Consider the following 22,090-nt stretch of genomic DNA (forward strand, 5'->3'; position numbering starts at 1 on the left):
AGGATTATGGGACTGGAGGAGATTACAGAGATAGGGAGGGGCAAGGTCAGGGAGGGATTTGAAAACAAGGGTGAGAATTTTAAAGTCACGACATTGCTTGATTGGGAGCCTATGTACATTAGCGAGCACACGAGTGATGAGGGAACAGGACTTGGTGCGTGTTCAGACATGGACAGCAGAGTTTTGAATGACCTCATCGGGAGAGTAGAATGTGAGAGACCAGCCAGGAGTGCATTGGAATAGTGAAGTCCAGAGGTAACGAAGGAATAAATGAGGGTTTCAGCAGCAGATGAGTTGAGACGGGTGAAGTCGGGCAATGTTATGGAGATGGAAATACGTGGTCTTAATGATGGCACAAATGTGAGGTTGAAAGCTCATCGCGGGGGCCAATGTGACACTGGTTGTGAACAGACTGGCTTAATGTTGCTAGGGAGAGGGATGGAGTCGATAGCTAGAGAACGGAGTTTGGAGTGGGGAGCGAAAGCAATGGCTTCAGTCTTCCCAATATTTAATTGGAGGAAATTTCTGTTCATCCATTAATGGATGTTGCATAAGTAGTCTGATAATTTAGCAAAAGTGGAGTTGAGAAAAGTGCGGGTGAGATAAAGCATATGTGTGAAAACTAACACTGTGCTTTCGGTGATGTCGCCAAAAGACAGCATATAGATGAGAAATAGGAGGGAGCCGCGGATAGATCCTTGGGGGACATCAGAGGTAATGGTGCAGGAGCAGGAAGAGAAACCGTTGCAAGTGATTCACTGGCTACGATGAGTTAGATAAGATTGTAACCAGGTGAGAACAGTGCCACCCAGCTGTCCGGCGGTGGAGAGGCTTTGGAGGAGGATGTTGTGGTCAAAACTTGACTGAGTGCCCGCTTGTCTTTTTATTCTTTTTATAGGGGATAGAAGGATAGTGCCTTTAACTCCTTTCCCACTTAGCCATTCACCAGCAGGCATGTCAACCAAATCAACTACCTACTGACCAAAGAATATATTCTCAGCAGACACATCAAGCTGGTCTCACATGAATAAAATTATCCTTAGCATAATTGGCAAGGTTCTGTTGTTAGACCATCAGATAGGAGATAATGAATTGCTTAATGTCCCCAGTTATTGTTGACAATAGTAAAGATTGTTTGCTTATAAACAAATCAAAAGAAACTTCTTTATCCAAAGAATGTTGAGAATATGGAACTCGCTACCACAGGGACCCCCCTTTGAAGCGAATAATATTTAAGTTGAGGCTGGAGAGGCATACAAGGGAGAAGAGAATGGAGAATTATACTGATAGATTTAAATAAGGAAAGACCGTAGGAAGCTTGAGTGAAGCGTAAATGCCGCATTAACTGGGCCAAATGGCCTGGTTCTGGTGCCATATGACCTATTTAATTCCTGTGTAAATCAAATTAAACTTTTTCCTGCTCCTAGTCTCAGCAACTGCAAGTGTGGCTTTTTAAACCAGTGCAAATTTATTGAGACACAACACTTAAACATAACTCATTCCTAATTCTTTCCTTGTAGGACTAAAAAGTTGAAAATCCCAAAACATGGTCGCTCTTTACAGTGAGATAATTCACCACATGTGGATACGATTAAGCAATCCTTTAAAAAAAAAATATTTGAAGTTACATTTCGTTCTCCTGCCCCTGCAAATATTCACAATTTCAGCCTCTCCTCTTCCTTGGGAGATGCTTGGCTGCAGATATTTAAGAGGTAATTAAGAAATTCCATGGGAAATCACTTGGACATGTCCATGACAGGAAACATTAGTACCAGTAGAATATAGCTCTGTACATGCCTGGTTTCCCATTTGGAGATTTCCCAGTTACCCTCTAGAATAGGAAAACATGCCGAACAGTGTGATCTTTCTCTGGAGATGCGCACTGATGGCCTCTGTACCTTATGCCAGCTAGGTATCTCACTACTGCCCATAAAAACCCAGAAATAGTACTGAGCTGTACAGAAGGGTACAATGAACAATATCTTCATATACTCTCCAATAAAGTGGCAACATATGAATTACTTATTAACTTGGATGGAGAATGCTTTTATTGCAAGTTCTCCCAGCCACCATCCTCTTTCCTATCTTGACATAGATAGTAGTTATCAGTAAAAGTTCACAGTACCTTTTGGAATTAAGTGATTCTGGCTATATTAACTACAACAATAGTTGATAAACAGTTGATTAGAAGTCATTTCTAAAGACAATCTGTAATATGTGCAGCATTTGCTATCCTTGTGAAATTAAATCCCCTTTGACTTGAGTTTAAGTTGCATGACATTATTACAGAAGGCTGAAATCAGTTGCTTCTGCCATATCACCTGCCAATGTTCAAATCTATCTGCATAAAGCTACCATGTGAGCTTCAGCTGCCTCTACTGTATTTATATAGAAAACACAGGTTGGAGTGTTTCAAAGATGAAAGACAATTGGTTCATGATATGACTGTTTTGTTGATAATTCTCTGACATGCACATTCTTATGTAAGTATTTTTGCTTAGTCTGTAGTTATTCTTATGTTTTCATGAGGAGACTGAGCTGACAAGATGCTCGAAAAATAAAAAATGTTACTCTAATTTACAGTGCTATGTAAAATGGTCCTGATTTTGTGTTGAAAATAACAGTGAGGCTAACAGCGCTCCCCATTATTATGGAATAAATCAGACGCCAACTTCCAGAGGGTGGCGCAGTGGTTAGCACCGCAGCCTCACAGTTCCAGGGATCTGGGTTCGATTCCAGGTACTGCCTGTGTGGAGTTTGCAAGTTCTCCCTGTGTCTGCGTGGGTTTTCTCCGGGTGCTCCGGTTTCCTCCCACAAGCCAAAAGACTTGCAGGTTGATAGGTAAATTGGCCATTATAAATTGTCACTAGTATAGGTAGGTGGTAGGGAAATATAGGGACAGGTGGGGATGTTTGGTAGGAATATGGGATTAGTGTAGGATTAATATAAATGGGTGGTTGATGTTCGGCACAGACTCGGTGGGCCGAAGGGCCTGTTTCAGTGCTGTATCTCTAATCTAATCTAGTACACATGTACAGTTAAACGTGGAAATCCAAAAGTTACAGTCTTGGTAACCTTCTTGTCCACAGACTGCACTGTAACAGTAGCTCACCACTGGACTTGGCATTGAAATCAGTGTAAGGGCATAAACGCACTGTACTTACCCACTAAACATAGCAGAGAAAGTTGAAGCTGGTGCATTCAGTTGTAAGTAAATTTTTAATGGTACAATAAATCATAATTATTGCCAAACAACCTCTCTGGCAGCAAAAATTTAATATTTCAAGTATGAAGTTTCATTTCCTGCTGAATTTAATTATTCAAGATTTTATTTTAAATTAAAAATTATTTTTTTAAATTTTGTCTCTTATCTCTCGATCGCATCTTTCAATCCCTTTCTTTATTTTGCTTTCTGTGCATGATTTAAATCTAATTTATATTTCCAGTTTTATACTTCCTGGTTTATACTCTGTCTCACACTTGGGATTCTTCAATCTGGTTGAAGAGCCTTGCTGTTGCTTGACCTGTTAGTACACACCACAGATGTGCTATAGAGGATGCTGTATTGGATCAGATGCCCAATGACAGCAAGTCTCCACTCAAAAGCCAAGTGCAATCTCTTTGGGTAGCTGTCAGCATGGTGACAGCTACCTTTGTCACTGTTCCTTTGTCACTGACTGCAAAATCTGGGCCAATACCTTGTACATGAATGCATCAATGATTTCTTGCTGCCTTCATCTTAAAATTGCATTCGGCATAATCCAAAGTGACAGTAAGAAGACAAACAATTTTTTAAAATTGTTTACTTAAAATATTATTAATCATAGAGAGGAACACACAGCTTGCAGTGAGGTGTGTAGACATTAATATGTTGCTCAAGCTTTGCTTGGGAAGTCCATGTCTGTGTGATAACCAACCGATAGTTAAAGCCTGGTAGTGTTCTAGCAGCTGCAATTATCCTGCACTCATGATTTGCCAACAGTGCAGCAGATATATTATTATTCTTTGCCCATACTCTAAGGCACTCTTATTTGTTGATTTGTAATCATGTTTTGAGATTAACTATCAGGAGTAACATCTGCCTTTAATGCTTATTATCTTCAGTCTTAACATTTCTTTTATTGCAATTCCACTGCTTGTGGCCTTCAAAAAAAAGTAATTGGATGTGATACAGTTTTAAAGCCTGATTGATGATCAAAAAGATATTATGGCAAACATTTCAGCATCAATAAAATATGATTTTCTTATCTCAATGAGAGAATCATGCAAAGTAGTGCTGTTACTTATGATTAATTTGTGTTGATTTTTCTGGGGAGGGACGAAGGTCAGCATGACATGAATTAAGCGAAACAGTATTTCCAAAGGGTTTTGGCAAACCAACTATGGCATAAATTTTAATAAGTGGAGTCATTAGCATGGTATGCAGTACCTTTAAGCACTGCTTCGAAAGCTGGAAATATATCATTATATGGAACCCTTGCATTAATAAAACCCCATTATTTTAATTAAACCAAACCTACCATCTAACTCTTCAGTAACAGGTGATTCTGTATTGGTGGCAGTTGTAGGAGAAGGTTCATGTGAGGGGGCTCTCGAGCGAAGCCCTCGTTCTCGTGCAAATGCAGGATTCTGATCCCTCTGTATTTCATTACTGCCAAACAAATTGCTCTGGTATTGCCTGCTGCGAGGTATGGATTGTGGTACTACTTGTACAAGAGGTGGTGGTTCATTTTCCCTTGGTGTAAGACTACGTATGCATTCCTGCTCTAGTTTGGTTATGATCACAGACTGATTATTAACAAGAGCGGACAGCACTGCGTACTTCTGTTCCAGTTGTCTGTATCTGGTGGCCATTCGCAGAATCTCAGCTGTAGAATTAAGAACTTTGTTCTCCAGCTGTGAGATTTCCAGTGAGTTGTCCCTTTTGCGAATAATCTCATGTAGGAGCTGCATATAAAGCTGTGTTACACGTGAATTCATATTCCGACTTTCTTTTCGCAGCAGTTTCACCTCATTCACTATTCCTCCATCCACTTCCACTAACAGCTGAAGATTTTCAATTTGTCGCTTCTGTTTGGACATAATCTCCTTCAGCTCCTCCACATCCATTTTAGTTATCCCACTGTTGTCTGTATCTGGACCCTTTGAACTGACACAGATAGGACCTGTTATTCTTTGATGTGGGACCAAGAAGGTGTAAGAACATTTGTTGCTGGTATCAGGTGAACGACTGTATCGATTATGAACAACAGTATGTGTTGCAGTGTTGCTTTTGGTATGAAGTTGTTGTCTCTTGCCTCCTGCAGACATGAGACTAATTAGCAGCAGACACAAAGTCCAGGTGAGTGAGTTCATGTTGTCTAGGAGAAAGCTGAGAGCAAATCTCTGGTCTCCAAGGAGATTATTCTGTAAAGCAAAAATGGTATTAGGTGTATAGTGTATGCTGTCATGCGAATAAAATAGGGCTGTCGATCGATTTAAATAGTAAATCATGATTAATTTTGCAAGAAATAATTTTTACACTGTCAATCTTAGTTTTATTTGCATTTTTAATCAATTCAATAACTGCAATCCTCTATTTCAATTTTGTTTTATACGCTTTTTTATATACTTTTAAAAGTCATAATAGAACTCCCTTAGTTCATAGTAATACTGCATGAATTTATCAGTAAAATAAAAAATGACTGGGAAAAGGATTGAATTTTAATAATTGAAACTAAAAACCAGCCGTGCGAAGTTGTATTACCACTTTGTCCTGACACACTGAACTGAGTCATTGGACTGGACTTTTACTCAGTTAACAATGCCATGATTTTAAGATTCTCATCCTTGTTTTCAAATCCCTCCATGGCCTTGTCCCTCCCTATTTCTGATCTCCTCAAGCCTTATAGACCCCCAAGATCGTGGTGCTCTGCCAAATCTGACCGCTTGCGCATTCCCGATTTTAATCGCTCCACTGTTGGTGGCTGTGCCTTCAGCAGCTTAGGCCTTAAGCTCTGTAATTCCCTCCCTAAATCTCTTCGCCTCTCTACCTCTTTTTCCTCTTTTAAGATGCTTCTTGAAACCTATTTTTTTGACCAAGCTTTTGATCAGCTTGCCTAACATCTCCTTAAGTGGCTCATTGTCAAATTTGATTTGATAAAGCTTGTAAAGCGCCTTTGGACGTTTTATTATGTTAAAGACAATATACATGCAAGTTATTGTTGAGGGAGCAGAGGGGCTGGATTGATGTCAGGAAACCCAGCTGGCAGCCTCATTTAAATTGCCAATCCGCCTCCTGGGAGCCATTAAATCCAGAAGTGGGCAAGTTGGAGGAGGGTTGGGATCAAGATTGAGTTTTTTAACACTTTAACCTTCCACCTGATCCAGCCTACCTGTTTTTGGTGATTAAAATTCCCCACTGTGTAAAAGGCAGCTAAACCACTACTGCCTGCTATTAGTCACACCGCAAGTCAGCAATTTTTTTTGAAAAAGGCTTTCAACTGAAACCTTAATTTTTGCATCAGAAACTGTGAAACTCACACACCATGGGCAAAAGCCTAACTGATGTTGAACTGTCCAGAACAAAGTAACTTTGCTGATCCCATGTTTCTGATGGGAACGCTACTTGAAGTGTGGGTTGAAGATGGAGTTAGAACATTATAAAGCCAGTTCTCTAGCCCATAATTACTTTTGGGTGTAGCTCCCTGCTGAGAGCGTGGAACTGGTGAATTTACCCCAATATTACAATTGATAATTGTCCGTAACCTGTTAGAGTTCTCAAGTAAAAGAACCTCAAGTCAAAATCAGTCACAGCTGGAAAGAGAGTCTGAAGCAGTGGGGTAGTTTTTCTGCTTTGAGCACAATCAGTGGTTCTGGTGCAAACTGCATCCAAAATTGTGCCCATTTCAAAAAATGCTTCTCCCCTCAAATTTCGGTTCAAACTCATTTACATATCATCGAATGCAAAATCTGCCATGGTCCAGCGCAATCCTGCAGCGATTTAATTTTTTTTAAATTTGCTTTTAAAAGTACTCCTTGATATATTTAATGTGATAACTTGATAAAGTTTGATTAATACAACTGAAGATAGGTTTTCACAAAAAAGCATTTTAAATTAATGTCAATCCACATCACCTCTCAGTAACCTGATTTTGAATTATTGAAAATGACTTTTTAAAATTTTCTTAGATTGGGGTACAGTAGTGAGTTCCTTAGTAAGTTTAAAAAAAAATTCAGAGCCTTTCAAAATATACCTGTTTGTGTCCTTGTGCCTATAAGCTCCAACTTAATTTTTGGAGCCTTCTTGAATGCCTGCAAACGAATGCAATTAGTGGAAGCTCCTAATGATAAATTCATCTTGGGAGCATGGCTAATTTTGTGGGAGTGGCATGCTTTTAGCACAATGTTTTTAAAACTAGCACAGAAATTCGTGGAAACTCGAGTTGCATTAACTGCAATTTGCACTAAAAACTTTGCAATTGCTTGCACTGGTTGTGTCAATTTGGGGGAAATGCATGGGGAAAAAAACAGAAGTCTTAGGCCATAGTCTCTGTATATTTTGTTCCTGGTGACTGCAGTCCCTGAACTGCCTGACCTGGGCAGCAGATGAGATTTACATGTATTAAAATGTGATAATATTGTTTGTACATCGCATAGAATGACAACAGAAGCAAATTCCTGTAAAGTGCTTTGCTTTAGTATGTCTGGAATACTGGGAGATAGAAAACTACCCTGCTGTATTCGACACTTGGAGAGTAGTTTACAGAGAAGTTTGATAGGCTATGTAATTTTTCAGTTTGCTTTAAATAGTTCCACTCTAGGCCTTTCAAAATCGTTGTGAAAGAGATTTTTTAGCATTATTCCCCAATGTTGTATTATTGGCATTTTAAAATTATAAAATCAACAATTTGGTGGGCATTAAGTATTGTGTAGTAAAAGTTAGCTAATCTAGTTTACTTGAGTTGTCAGTTAACAAGTAACTCCAAATCACAAAGCCCTCTCCAGAGATAACACTGCAATAACTCCCTCTGACAAGCTTGCATAAAGTTTAAGTAGCTGGACATGAGAATAATTAGGTTGGGAAAGGACCGAAAGGGAAGAAATTTAACAGAAAAAATTACTTTGTCATTTCTTTGATTTATCTAACACTGAAATCATAAGTTCTTAACTTGGATAAATGAATATTTATTTGAATGTTAACCAATTTTTATAATCAATTCTTGTTCATTCTCATGGGAAAACTATAGTCTGAACATTTTCAGTGGCAAATATTGCAAAGCCTGTGTGCTACAGCAAATGTTCTTTCAAACACCAGTTTAAGCAGCAACACATAATGTTCAGGTTATGTGTTTGTTCTTACCAGTAACTACTAACTGCCTGCATCTGACTTATAGTTTGCTAGCAAAAGTCCAAGCTAATGTTTTTGTTACCGACCTCACATTTAACCAAGGGGCTTAAACATGCTCTGGTCAGAGAAATTTAATGAGAATTGCAGGCATGATTACTTCTTGCCCTGTGTTCAACTCTTTGTTTAACTTGGAAGCAAAGTTTTTTTTTAAATAGCAGCAATTATTTCCCTCATTAAGTGTTCTAATGGATTCATCAGGCTGTGTAATCATTCTTTTAATATTTTGAAAATGCTTAGCAAATCAAAAGAAATTACTGTAATAGTTTGTAAGAAGCATTTGCAGAAGATTAAAGAATTGGGGAAAACAGGGTCTCATCACAATCTTTGTTTAAAGTTGCATCCCTTTGCCTTTATATATCAGTGTTTTGACATTCACAGAAGATGACCTTTGTGGTGTAGCTAAGCAAATACTTTCACAGGAGTTGCAACTGTCCTTTTAGAGCATATTCTTTCAATGTGTGGAAAAAATATAATTTGAGGTAGATTGTCCTTAAACCCAGATGCTTCCATTTGTCATGTTTTTTGGTAAAAGATACCTGAGATTTTCCATTTGCCATTATTTTAAACTTGCTTAAAGTTAATGTATTAACTAACGTGGGCATTAAATTAACACCAAAAGGAAAATCTAGGTGTGTATGTCTAATAGAGGTATACCGATGCAAACCTTTTGTCTGTCCAGTACATTTTGCTTCTCTGAGATCATAGAGAGATACAGCACTGAAACAGGCCCTTTGGCCCACCGAGTCTATGCTGACCAACAACCACCCATTTAGACTGATCCTACATTAATCCCATATTCCCTACCACATCCCCACCATTCTCCTACCACCTACCTACACTAGGGGCAATTTATAATGTCCAATTTACCTATCAACCTGCAAGTCTTTGGAGGTGGGAGGAAACTGGAGCACCCGGCGGAAACCCACGCGATCACAGGGAGAACTTGCAAACTCCGCACAGGCAGTACCCAGAACCGAACCCGGGTCGTTGGAGCTGTGAGGCTGTGGTGCTAACCGCTGCGCCGCCCTAATACAGAACTTAATGTACAGATTTCGCAACAGCAACAGCCTGCACTTATATAGCTCCTTGAATGTTGCAAAGAGTCCCCAGGCACTTCACGATCAACATTCGGGAAATTGAGGGGAGGTGGCCTCAGGCACATCAAAAAGGTAGATGTTAAGGAGACAGTTCTAGCATTGGGGGGGGGTGGTGGGGGGGTGTCATAATGGTTAAAGGCCCTGCCATGGTTATTATTGGGGAAGAAGGAAATGCATGGTGGACCAGAGCTGGAACAGTAGGGATGTAGAGTAGGAAGAAATTGCAGAGGTAGGGTTGAGCAAAACCTTGGAGGGATTTTCAGCAGGAATGCATCTAATAGCGAGCAGGACTTCCTTGCTTTCTTGAATTGAATGTGGGAGGGGGCACCTGCGTTAGGGATGAGTTGGAATTTACCAGCTACAACTGTTGCAGCAGATAGGACAAAATGACAGAGTTGGTCTGTTGGTCAAAACTCTAATGGGGTTATGGTAGGCCTGTGGCTTTGACACTTGCATAAGATTCGTGGACTGTTTTTGAAGTAGTCTGCAGTTGGTAGTAGCCTACTGTTAATCTGTTATTAATAATTTATTGCATTTTTACTTTCAGTTGTGATAGTATACAGTTGGATAAACTACTGTGTGTGAGGCTGTATCTTTTCATTTGCTGAAGTATCAGCAGCAGAGGAGGATCTAATGTTGCAAAATATTTGCTGGCTTCTGTGAAGTATAAACATTGGCTTTTTTGTAAAATCAAAATGTTTACATATTTCTGCCTTTAAGCAATTTGGCCAAACATATTCCTGTAAGTGCCGTCAGTAACAGAAAGGTGGTGGCACTCATCTGGTTACATCATGACAAATCAAGCCTGAAACCGAAAACTCCCACAACAAATAAGTTTACTCAAATCTCAATGATGACTGATTGGACAGACTGCCAGTCGACAATGCCAATGTGTCAAATTAGTCCCCTGATCCTGTTTATGCCAAAAATGACAGAAGCATTATGTTTCCTTAATATGCATCATGCTCAATCTCTTTCATTTCAGAGTTGGATTAAGATGATGGCATGATTAAGTGTTAAATTTTTTAAATGGAATGCAAAAGGAACTGAAATCAAGTGGTTTCAAAAATTGGAGTTTTTCAGGAGTGAGCTTCCTGCAGAATAAACACCTTTCCTACTAAAATCAAGTCACTGATAAAGTCAAAGTGGTATTTAAAATGCAACTATTGCCTCTTGAAATAATTTCTGACTTATCATTAAAAAAGTTTATTTAAGTTAAGCACATTTTCTAATTGTCTTTTTGTTTTTTGTCTCTTATGTGCTGGTGAGAAATAAATTCACTTCAGTTTTGCATCTTTTGAACTGTGCTCAAAATATCTAGTGCAAATTAATTTGCTCTTAAGATTTCTATTTTCGATATAGACTCAGGTTTTGCTGAAAAAATAGCAGGATATGAATATGAATATCAATGTGCAAATCGGCCAGATACAAGTTGCCAGCTGATTTGCGACATTCGGACACTTGCTTTGTGAAAAAGGCATCTTGCGCTTAACCTCCTTGTGATTTTCATGATATTGCTGCATTAGCACATTAATTTCCCTTTACACACACCACAGAAAGTTAAGTAATTAAATAGTGTATCATTTCAACCATATAATAATTGTTAATTACTCCAAATCAATCTCTCTGGCTGTTTTAGTAGATTTTAAAAATGTATAATTTCTAATTTTTAAAAATCTTTTCCTTTGTGTCTCTCTCAATATAATCTTGTTTTTCCTCTGTTTCTCTTTATCTGATTTGATTTTTAATCCACCCACTCTAATTCACTCTCCTTCACAGTTCTTCCTCTGTTTATTTCTCAATCCTTAAATCTCATTGATTTAAGAGATATACTGTTTGTCTCATTCACCAAGGTCCCAGATGCCCTGTTGTCCTCACTGTGCCATTATCAGCTCGCACTCCCGGCAACTTTGTCGGGGGAAAAATGTAAAACTTAAAAAGTGTGCACAATCAAGTCTGTCTAACACAGAACATCATGAGATGCAGAATTCTGGATGAGCGTACCGATGGCTAGCCATTAACAACATCTTCCTTAATTTAAATATTAGCCACTTTATTTCTTTACCCTAATCTAATAGCTGGTTGGAAACACAACAGTTGATTAGAAACCAAGAGAACTCTCTTCATATTGTGATTATTGTTGGATAGCGTTTGATTTTAATTGATACAGATGGCTTAAAAATATATTTGTTTCCTGACCTAAATGGGATATTTAACATTTCTGTGATTGGGAATGAGTTTGTACATGGAGAATGTTCAATTTTTAGTTTAAATTTGGCTTTCCAGAATTGTCTTTAATTGGACTGGCCATATGGGGAATACAGTGGCGAGCTGGTGTTACTGTTGCTGCACATTATAAAATAACATTGTCAGAAAGCCTGCTATGCACTGTGGGTTTTTCAGTACATTAGTTGGATGTGTGTCCCAAGTTGATGGTCAAGCCTACAAGTGTTTCGCAAAAATAGTAAGTTGTTAAAAGAGAACAGCCTTAGGGATGGAACATCAGTGTTCTCCATCACTTCTCATGGTGGTTAGGCAGTGGTTTTTGTTTATAATTCCCCACGTACATTCTGATCCCAACTTTGCCATGGTATGGAAGTGGCAAGCCAAGATCTGCCGTTTCCATACAAGGCGGAAAGGAAGATCAGAGAAAAACAGTGAGCAGGGCTACTTTGTGCAACCTTCTGGCAAACAGCTGCAAGAAAGCAAGAATTGAGAACAAGTTTCCAAAATGTCTTTTCAGTTCTTGGCACAAGGACACTTTGAAAGGAACACAAGAAATAGGAGCAGGCGTAGACAATATGGTCCATCGAGCCTGCTCCACCATTCAAAATGATCATGGCTGATCTTAGGATTCTACTTCCCTGCCTGCTCACCATACCGCTTGATTTCCTGAGAGACCAAAAGTCTATCTATCCCAGCCTTAAATCTATTCAACGATGGAGCATTCACAACCCTCTGGGGTAGAGAATTCCAAAGATTCACAACCCTTTGAGTGAAGTAATTTCTCCTCATCTCAGTCCGAAATGATCAGCCCCTTATCCTGAGACTGTGTTCCCGTGTTTTAGATTTTCCAACCAGCTGAAATAATCTCTGTGTCTACCCTATCCAGCCCCTTTAGAATCTGATATGTTTCAATGAGATCACCTCTCATTCTTCGAATTTACAGAGAATACAGCCCAATTTACTTAGTCTCTCATCACAGGACAACCCCCTCAGCCCAGGGACCAATCTAGTGAACCTTATCTGCACTGCCTCTAATGCAAGTATATCCTTTCTTAAATGTGAAGACCGAAACAGTATTCCAGATGTGGTCTCACCAAAACCCTGTACAATTGTAGCAAGACTTCCTTATTCCTGTACTCCAATCCCCTTGCAGTAAAGGCCAACATACTATTTGCCTTCCTAATTGCTTGTTATACCTGCATGTTAACTTTGTGCATTCCTTGTAAAAGCACACCCAAATCTCTTTGAACATCGACACTTGCAAGTTGCAAACCTTTTAAAAAATATTCTGCTTTTCTATTCTTACGACCAAAGTGAATAACTTCACACTTATCTACATTATGCTCCATCTGCCATCTTGTTGCACACTTACTTAGTCTTTCTATATCTCTTTGCAGCCTCTCTGTGTTGTCCCCACAGCTTACCTTTCCACCTACCTTTGTATTAACAGCAAACGTGGCTACATTATTCTCTGTCTCTTCATCTAAGTCATCAATATAGATTGTAAATAGCTGAGGCCTCAGCACTGATCCTTGCAGCACTCCACTATTTACTGCCTGCCAACTTGAAAATGTACCATTTATGCCCACTCGTTGCTTCCTGTCTGTTAACCAATCATCTATCCATGCTAATATATGACACCCAACTCCATGAGCCCTTATCTTGCCTATGAACCTTTTGAGTGGCACCTTATCGAATGCCTTTTGGAAATCCAGGTATACTACATCTACTGGTTCCCCTTTATCTACCCTACTAGTTACTTCTGCAAAAAAACTCTAATAAATTTGTCAAACAGGATTTCCCTTTAGTAAAGCCATGTTGACCTGTTCTAATCATACTATGCTTTTCTAAGTGCATTGTTAAGACTTCCTTAATCATAGATTCAGCATTTTTTCAACAACTGATGTTAGACAAACTGACCTGTACTTCCCTGCTTTCTCCCTCCTTCCTTTCTTGAAAAGTGGTGTAACATTTGCCAACTTCCAATCTGATGGGACCATTCCCGAATCTAAGGAATTTTGGAAAATCAAAGCTAGCACATCCACTATATCTGCGGCTATCTCTTTTCGAACCCTAGGATGTAGGCCATCAGGTCCTGGAGATTTGTCAGATTTTAGTTCCTTACGTTTCTCCAATACTTTTTCTCTGCTGATATGAGTTTTCTTAATTTCCTCACTCTTTTTATCCCCTAGGTTACTGCCTATTTCTGGTATGGAACTTGTGTCTTCTACTGTGAAGACAGACACTAAATATTTGTTCAATGCCTCTGCCATTTCCTCATTCCCCATGATAATTTCTCCTGTCTCTGTTTCCAAGGGACCAACATTTACTTTAGATACTCTCTTTTGATATACCTATAAAAGCTCTTCTGAGTTTTTGTTTTTCAAAGGAATGTATTTTTGTTGAACATTTTGAATTGTTTCTTTAAAGGTTTCCCACTGTTCATTTACTGCCATACCTTTTAGTCTATTTACCCATTTACCTTAGCCGGTTCTCCCCTCATGCCTACGTAATTGGTTTTATTTAAGTTTAGGATTCGCGTTTTGTCATTGAAGCATGTCATTTTCAGACTTAACATGGAATTCAATGGTACTATGATCACTGTTTCCCAGTGGATCTTTTACTATGACATTGCTTAATAACCTTGCTTCATTGTACAATACTAGATCTAAGATAGCTTTATCCCTAGTTGGCTCCACAACATATTGTTCCAAGGAACTGTCCTGAAAACATTCTACAAACTCATTTTCTAGAACACTCCTGCCAATTTCATTGTCCCAGTCTATATGAAGATTAAATTCCCCCAAAATTATTACATTGCCTTTGTTACAAGCTCCAATAATTTCTTGTTTAATGCTCTGTCCGATGGTATAACTGCTGTTAGGGGGCCTATAAACTGCTCCCACCAGTGTTTTCTGATTCTTGCTATTCCTTATTTCCACCCATACTGATTCTACTTCATGATCTTCTGAGGCCAGATCCTTTCTCACTAATGTTCTTATGACATCCTTTACCACCAGTGCTACCCCTCCTCCTTTGCTATTCTGTCTGTCTTTCCGAAATATTGTGTACCCTGGAATATTTATTTCCCACCCTTGATCACCATGTAACCATGTCTCTGTGGTGGCGATTAGATCTAAATCATATACCTCTATTTGTGCCACTAGTTCATCTATCTTGTTGCAGATGCTTCACTCATTCAAATATCGAACCTTTAATTTCATTTTTTTGTTTCTATTCCCTTCAGTGACCTTATTTGCTGATGTACAATTTCTGTTAAACTCTCTGTCCCTTCCTGTCTCATTCTGCTTGAACACTATACTGTTCCGATGTCTTGGCCTTTCTCTTCGGATTTCTAAATCTCACCTCTCCCAAACCTTCCCCCCACTCTGTTAGTTGACAACCTCTAGTTTTATCTGCTGGCTCACTCGAGTTTGTATGCACTGTCCCTTCCTGTCACACCCTGATTATCATTATTCTTATTGCTATCTTGCTCTCTTGCTTTCTCTTTAAATTATCACATCTTCCCTAACTTGATCCTTTGTCCCCACTATTTTGTATAAAGCCCTCTCTACTGCCCTAGTTATACGACTCGCCAGAACTTTGTTCCCAGCACCATTCAGGTGTAGAGCCGTCCCAACGGTATAGCTTCCACTTTCCCTAGTACTGCTGCCAATGCCCCATGAATCGAAATCCACTTCTCTCACACAATCTTTGAGCCATGTATTTAACTATCCAATCTCACTTACCCTACGCCAATTTGCTCGTGGCTCAGGTAATAATCCAGAGATTATTACCTGTAAGGTTCTGCTTTTTAATTTAGCCCCAGCTGCTCATACTCCCTATGCAGAACCTGTTTCCTAGTCCTGTCTATGTCATTGGTACCCACATGGACCATGACAACTGGATCCTCCCCCTCCCACTGCAAGTTTCTCTCCAGCCCCGAGCAGATGTCCTGAACCCTGGCACCATGCAGGCAACACAGCCTTCTGGACTCTCACTCTTGGCTGCAGAGAACGATCTCTTCCTGACTATACTGTCCCCTACTACCACTATATTCCTGTTGAATGGCTTCCTGTACCATGGTGCCATGGTCAGTTTGCTCATCCACCCTGCAGCCCTCGCTCTCATCCAAACAAGCTGAAAGAACCTTAAACTTGTTGCACAATTGCAAGGACTGAGCCTGCTCCACTTATGCCTTCTCGATCCCCTTATCTGCCTTACCCGCAGTCACATCCTCCTGTCCCTGACCACTGCCCAAATTAAAAGATCCTATCCTATGGGGTGTGACTGCCTCCTGGAACAAAGTGTCCAGGTAACTTTTCTCCTCCCTGATGCATCGCGTTATCTGTAGCCCGGCCTCCAGCTCACTGACTCTGAGCTGAATCTCTTCGAGTTGCAGACATGTTTGCCGTAGATCACCGTGGCATCCACCAGCTCCCACATACTGCAGCTGCAACACATCACCTGTCCTGCCATCCTGATTGTGTTTTAAATAACAAATTATTTACTTAATTAATAGGAAATATTCACCAGCCAATCTATTAATCTTTCCTAGTATTAGTAAATAAAACCTTACAATTAGTAAAATTACCCCAGTTTTGAAAGATAAATGATGAAAAAACTCACCAACCTATCAACTACCTGAAAGAAGGGGCGGGGAAAGAAAATCAGATTCTGAAAAATGTATATTGTGGGTTCTCTATATAACTTTCCATGTGTTTCCTGGCTCATAAATATATTTTGAAAAGAAAATGTTTAAAAATGAAATGTCAGCATTTTAATAAACTTGGATAATATGTGCTCAGTATTATTTTAAAATCAAGTACTTTTTCCCTGTAGAGAGGAGAGGGGTCTCTAAATTAAGCTGACTATATCTTTCTTATGTAATTCTAGGAAGTGCCTGCAACTATTAATTTATTTATACAGAAAGTAACTGTGCTTAATTATTTACTTGTAACTTAGAAACACAGAAAATAGGAGCAGGAGTAGGCCATTCGGCCCTTCGAGCCTGCTCTGCCATTCATTATGATCATGGCTAATCATCCAACTCAGTAACCTGTTCCCGCTTTCGCTCCATATCCTTTGATCCCTTTCGCCCCAAGAGCTATATCTAACTCCTTCTTGAAAACATACAATGTTTTGGCCTCAACTGCTTTCTGTGGGAGTGAATTCCACAGGCTCACCACTCTCTGGGTGAAGTAATTTCTCCTCATCTCAGTCCTGAAAGGTTTACCCCGTATCCTTATACTATGACCCCTGGTTCTGGACTCCGCCACCATCGGGAACATCCATCCTGCATCTACCCTGTCAAGCCCTGTTAGAATTTTATAGGTTTCTAGAGAACCCTCCTCACTCTTCTGAACTCCAGCGAATATTATCCTAACCGACTCAATCTGTTCTCATACGTCAGTCCCGCCATCCCAGGAATCAGTCTAGTAAACCTTCGCTGCACTTCCTCTATAGCAAGAACATCCTTCCTCAGATAAGGAGACCAAAACTGCACACAATATTCCAGGTGTGGTGTCACCAAGGCCCTGTATAATTGCAGCAAGACATCCCTGCTCCTGTACTCGAATCCTTTTGCTATGAAGGCCAACATACCATTTGCCTTTTTTACCGCCTGTTGCACCTGCATGCTTACCTTCAGTGACTGGTGTACGAGAACACTCAGGTCTTGTTGCATATTCCCCTCTCTCAGTTTATAGCCGTTCAGATAATCATCTGCCTTCCTGTTTTTGCTACCAAAGTGGATAACCTCACACTTATCCACATTATTCTGCATCTGCCATGCATTTGCCCACTCACTCAACTTGTCCAAATCACCCTGAAGCCTCTCTGTATCCTCCTCACAACTCACCCTCCCACCCAGTTTTGTGTCATCTGCAAATTTGCAGATATTACATTTAGTTCCCTCATCTAAATCATTAATATATATTGTGAATAGCTGGGGTCTTAGCACCGATCCCTGTGGTAATCACTGCCTGCCATTCGGAAAAAGACCCGTTTATTCCTACTCTTTGTTTCCTGTCTGCCAACCAATTTTCTATCCATCGCAATACACAACCCCCAATCCCATGCGCTTTAATTTTACATGCTAATCTCTTATGTGGGACTTTGTCAAAAGCCTTCTGAAAGTCCAAATAAATCACATCCACTGGCTGTCCCTCATCAACTCTACTAGTTACATCCTCGAAGAATTCTAGTAGATTTGTCAAGCATGATTTCCCTTTTGTAAATCCATGCTGACTCTGTCCGATTCTACCACTGTTCTCCAAGTGCTCTGCTATAAAATCTTTGATAATGGACTCTAGAATTTTCCCCACTACCAGCATCAGGCTAACTGGTCTATAATTCCGTTTTCTCTCTACCTCTCTTTTTAAATAGTGGGGTTACATTAGCTACCCTCCAATCTGTAGGAACTGTTCCAGAGTCTATAGAATCTTGGAAGTTGACCACCAATACATCCACTATTTCTAGGTCCATTTCCTTAAGTACTCTGGGATGTAGATTATCAAGCCCTGGGGATTTATCGGCCTCCAATCCCATCAATTTCCCCAACACCATTTCTCTACTAATACTGATTTCCTTCAGTTCCTCCCTCTCACTAAACCCTGTGTTCCCCAACATTTCTGGTATGATATTTGTGTCCTCCTTTGTGAAGACAGAACCAAAGTTCCAAACTTAGGCAAAGTGTATAGGGATTTGTAAATGTCTTATTTTAAAATAGTGTATAGGACTCCTTCAAAGACCACCTATGTGCATTCAGTGAATTGGAGACAAACACTAGGTCACAACAGTATAGGGAGCACCTTGGAGACTGCCTGCTGTATAATGGTGGAATGAACCTTCTTAAAGATAGTGGCACAGAAACAACTTTTTCTTTTGTGGTGTTTGCCAGACACCTTCCACTGTCCACTGATCAGCACAGACAAAAAGCCCTATAACACAAAGTTATTGCAATCTATCACAGGTTTGTACTTAACTATAAAGAGGAAAGAGCTGCATTTATACAGCGCCTGTCACCACCACAAGATATCCCAAAGTGCTTTACAGCCACTGAAGTACTGTCGAACTGTTGTCTCTGTTATAATGTAGGAAACACAGTCGAATCCACAAACTGCAGTGCAATATGTGGCCAGATAATCTGCATTTTTAGTGATTGAGGAATATATATTGACCAGGACACTGAGGATTGGGGGAGCTCCCCTCATCTTCCCTGAAATGTGCTGTGGAGTTCTTTATGCCCAACTGAGAGGGCAGATGGGGCCTCTGTTTAATTTGCCATCTGAAAGACAGCACCACCTCAGTACTGCACTGGGCGTGTCGACCTACATTATGGATTCAAGTCTCTGGAGTGGGGCTTGATCGCACAACTTTCTAACTCAGGTGGAAGTGTTGTCACTGAGCCACAGCTAACTATTGCGTTAATGTGTACTTGAAACACACCATAGCTTGTATGAAGAAGTAGAGGAATTATTCAAACCGTTCATCTTCACTCATACGGAATCTGAGACTAGCATGCTGTTGGTGACAGAAGTTTTCAGAATTTTTATCCTACTATGAAAACATCAAAGTTTTAATGATTTTTGAAAAACCTAGTGGTGTGTCAAATTGTATCAGAGGACATTGAATGAGTGAGACATAGGTAGATCCAAAATGAAGAAAAAAGCTTAATTTTTAGATATTTTTAATCACAATTGTGTCCAATTACATCTCATCTTTGCTATAAAAATATGTTTTAAATGAAAGAAAATTCTGTCGCTAAGTTGCAAACTGTTATAGGACAACAGGGGCCATTTTCAATCAGGCAGATGGCGAGCAGGGCAAGCTCTATGCACGCCCAATAGCTCCAGCGAGTGGCCCAAATCGGTTTTGTGTTTGGGCCTGGTAAATTTTTTGAATGAGCTGCCAGCACTCAGCGAATGGACACAGGCAGCTCGCCACTGTGGAGAATTAGGCGGATTTGTCATGGAGCCGATCCAGATGTCACGTCCTGTGGATGGGGCTGAGGCCTGAAGATTATTGTGAGACCAGAAGGAGCTTTCATTCTTTACCTCAGCCCCACAATAGTCACTTAGCAATATCTTTTGGAGCTATTTTATGAGTGGTGTTTAGTTGTTCCTGTGGTACCACTTTTGAAGCTACTCAACACCTGGTACCAATGGGTCAACCCTGCCCTCCACTCATGGGTAAATGAAAATGGCATCAGAGTCCTGCAACCAGGGTAAGTTCCTAATTTAAATATTTTAATTAAGCTCCCACCTGTTTTATACATGAGCACTATCTGACATTTTGAGGCCTGTCTTAAAATCATGATGGGTGTGCCCTGGTGCAGCCAATGGATGGGCAAAATTCTTTTCAAATTTTCAACTACCAGCTGCAACGTTTTTCGACATAAACAGGGCAGGCAACAGTTGAAAATTCTCAGTGCGTCCACATGATATTGGTCTGTTTCTGAGAAGACACTTAGAATTAGAAAGGGAGTTTCAACTACCATCAATTTCCTTCTCTTCCCTGCTTCCCCGTGCACACATTAAGTGCAGTGATCCAAACTGAATTTCTTCTCAGCACAAGAGCACATTATGAATTCTTGGCATAAGAATTTGTTTGTGTCTAAATTATTGAAATTTACTTTTTTTGAAAACAGTTTAACTCTGTCAACCTTGTCAAGAAAACCCTACATGCCAAATGAGAAATATTGATTTCATCGATTGAAAACTTACATTAGACTTTTAATGGAAAAAATCCTACAAGTTAGCTTTCAAAAAACTAGCAACCAAGATGGCCACTGCAGTTTGCATCTCAAATATCAGATTGAACTGGAGACAAAAAGTCTAACAAGAAGCCCAACCAGAACAATGCTTTGGCTAACTGAGTAGATTAGCCAAATCACTGAGTGGGCAGCAGCAGAGAAGGCTGCAAGTCTCCCTTTCTCTCTCTCTTTCTCTGACCCCAGAAAACATCAAGTTTGAAAACTGTCTACGACTGGGGGACCCTCCAAGCCTACAGATTGCTACAGCCAGTGACTGGGGGAAGAGAGCCAAATATAATTCTGCCTTCAGGAAAACCCTGAGCAAAGCAAGCCAGCCAAAGTGCACTCTGACCAGCGAGGACTTCAAGAATACAGCTTCAGCTGAGAACTACCGGATCATCTACTTCACAAACTGTGTATTTGAGTTCCATTTATTCTGGTCTTTAATCCAACCACAAAATCAATTTTTCCCTCTGTAATCTGTTTGTGTGTTTGAGATTCTCATGTGAATGTGTAGCGTATATTTTTTTAGTATTTTTAAATCGAAGTTGGAGTGTTAAGTAAAATAAAATTTTTCTTGTTCAAACTCATGAAAACCTGTCTGATTGGTTCTTTCACAATCACAGTGAAGGTAAAAAGATAAAAAACTCACGGAGGGTGTGAGCACAATTACTGTTTCAAAGGAATAAACCCTGTTGCGGTCAAATAAGAGGAAGGTCAAGAAGGGGAGCCTGAGACCCACTCCTCACCTGGCCATAACACCGATAAGAACTTACTACAAAATTTTTTATGCATTGCATTTCAACCTAAAATCAACTTGCATCAAGATCCATAATCCTCAAAGTACAGCAACAAGTGGGGGGTGGGTTTAGTATTAAATACTTGTCTTCAAGTTTATTGTAGTTCTTGGAAATGGAAAATTCAAAGTAGGTTAACTTCTGGTGAATGAATATTGCTGCTGTTCTCAAAGACCTAAGCTGCAGTTGTATTTATTTTTAAGTAAAGGGAATGTTTTTTTCCCCCCTGTACAATCGCATGCTTGAGCCATTTTAAGAACAGCAAAGCTCTGTCTGTCTCATTAAAGAACATTTATTGAACCAGCTGATGAGGACTGACCTTTTTTGTTTTGCTACAAACTCAGTCAATGTTCTGAGTTGTATAAATAATTTAAAATTTTCCTTGCTGCTTAGTCATTGCTGACCAGCTATGATACTGCTGGAATATACAAATTAGGTCATATTTATCATGATTTTTGCAGAAACCTGAAAAGACAGTATTCTATTCTGTATGTACAATCATTAGTAACAGAACTAACATCTCACCTATAAATGAAAATAAGATTTTAAAGATCATGAAAACAGATTGGAAAAAAGTCTGGAAATTGTAATTTCAGGATGTTGAAAACTGAAATTTCAAAAGCAATTTTCATGCTTTTTTAATGTTGGCATGATGGCATTAAATTGAAAGAGAAAGACAGAGTTTGAGAAAGATCAGCAAACATGATTGATAAGGTGGAGTACATTCAGACAACTATGCATTGAAGATCCCCCAATAACAAAAAACTTTTGAAGTGCATTGATTTTTTTTTCTTATGTAGGCACTGTGCAAACAATGTCCCACAAA

General features: G+C 39.6%; 2 protein-coding genes across 11 annotated transcripts in view; one reads left to right on the plus strand and one right to left on the minus strand.

Annotated features, from left to right (window-relative positions):
- The window catches only part of angptl1a (angiopoietin-like 1a), a 35,754-nt gene extending 30,386 nt beyond the window's left edge, over positions 1-5,368 (minus strand). The window contains exon 1 of the mRNA XM_068037891.1: positions 4,521-5,368. Within this exon, the coding sequence (XP_067893992.1) occupies positions 4,521-5,355 (835 nt within the window). The 5' untranslated portion in view covers positions 5,356-5,368. The remainder of the gene's footprint in view (positions 1-4,520) is intronic.
- The window catches only part of ralgps2 (Ral GEF with PH domain and SH3 binding motif 2), a 556,829-nt gene that overhangs the window by 377,450 nt on the left and 157,289 nt on the right, over positions 1-22,090 (plus strand). The window lies entirely within an intron of this gene.

Source organism: Heterodontus francisci, chromosome 8, assembly GCF_036365525.1.
Source record: "Heterodontus francisci isolate sHetFra1 chromosome 8, sHetFra1.hap1, whole genome shotgun sequence".
NCBI lineage: Eukaryota > Metazoa > Chordata > Chondrichthyes > Heterodontiformes > Heterodontidae > Heterodontus > Heterodontus francisci.